The following is a 406-nucleotide window of genomic DNA, read 5'->3' on the forward strand; positions in this document are numbered from 1 at the left end:
GATTTTCTTGTCGGAGGCGGCATTGCCAGAGATCCTGGGGAGGTGAGGAGGAGTGAGTGGCACCCCCAGCCTCCCCCCCACCCTGGTACCCTGCCCACCCCCACGACCCCTCACCACTCGTGGGAAATGGCCTCTTCTGCCGTGATCCGCTGGTCCTGCTCCACCTCCATCAGGCGCGTCACCAGCTCCTTGGCTGGGGACATGGGGAGGGGAAGTCAGCACCTGGGGGGACAATATGGGACCCCATGCATCTCCCCTGGAGTGGGACTCACCCGCCTGCGAGATGTCATCCCAGTATGGTGGGTCAAACTCATAGTCCCCAGCCAGGATTTTGCGGAAGAGATTCTTGTCGTGGTTCTCATAGTCTTCCTCGTCTGCCTCCTCGTAGAAGGGGGGGTTCCCAGAG

The 406-nt window shown here is 61.6% G+C and overlaps 1 protein-coding gene across 1 annotated transcript in view; it reads right to left on the reverse strand.

Annotated features, from left to right (window-relative positions):
• Positions 1 to 406, reverse strand: part of CAMKV (CaM kinase-like vesicle-associated) — a gene marked incomplete at its 3' end in the record, with an annotated part of 2,853 nt that continues 2,447 nt past the window's right edge. Inside the window, exons 7-9 of the mRNA XM_009996961.1 lie at positions 273 to 403; positions 115 to 193; positions 1 to 34 (exon numbers count right to left, since the gene is read on the reverse strand). Of these exons, the coding sequence (XP_009995263.1) occupies positions 1 to 34; positions 115 to 193; positions 273 to 403 (244 nt within the window). The remainder of the gene's footprint in view (positions 35 to 114; positions 194 to 272; positions 404 to 406) is intronic.

This window comes from Chaetura pelagica, unplaced genomic scaffold, assembly GCF_000747805.2.
Source record: "Chaetura pelagica isolate M959 unplaced genomic scaffold, ChaPel_1.0 scaffold24, whole genome shotgun sequence".
Taxonomy (NCBI): domain Eukaryota; kingdom Metazoa; phylum Chordata; class Aves; order Apodiformes; family Apodidae; genus Chaetura; species Chaetura pelagica.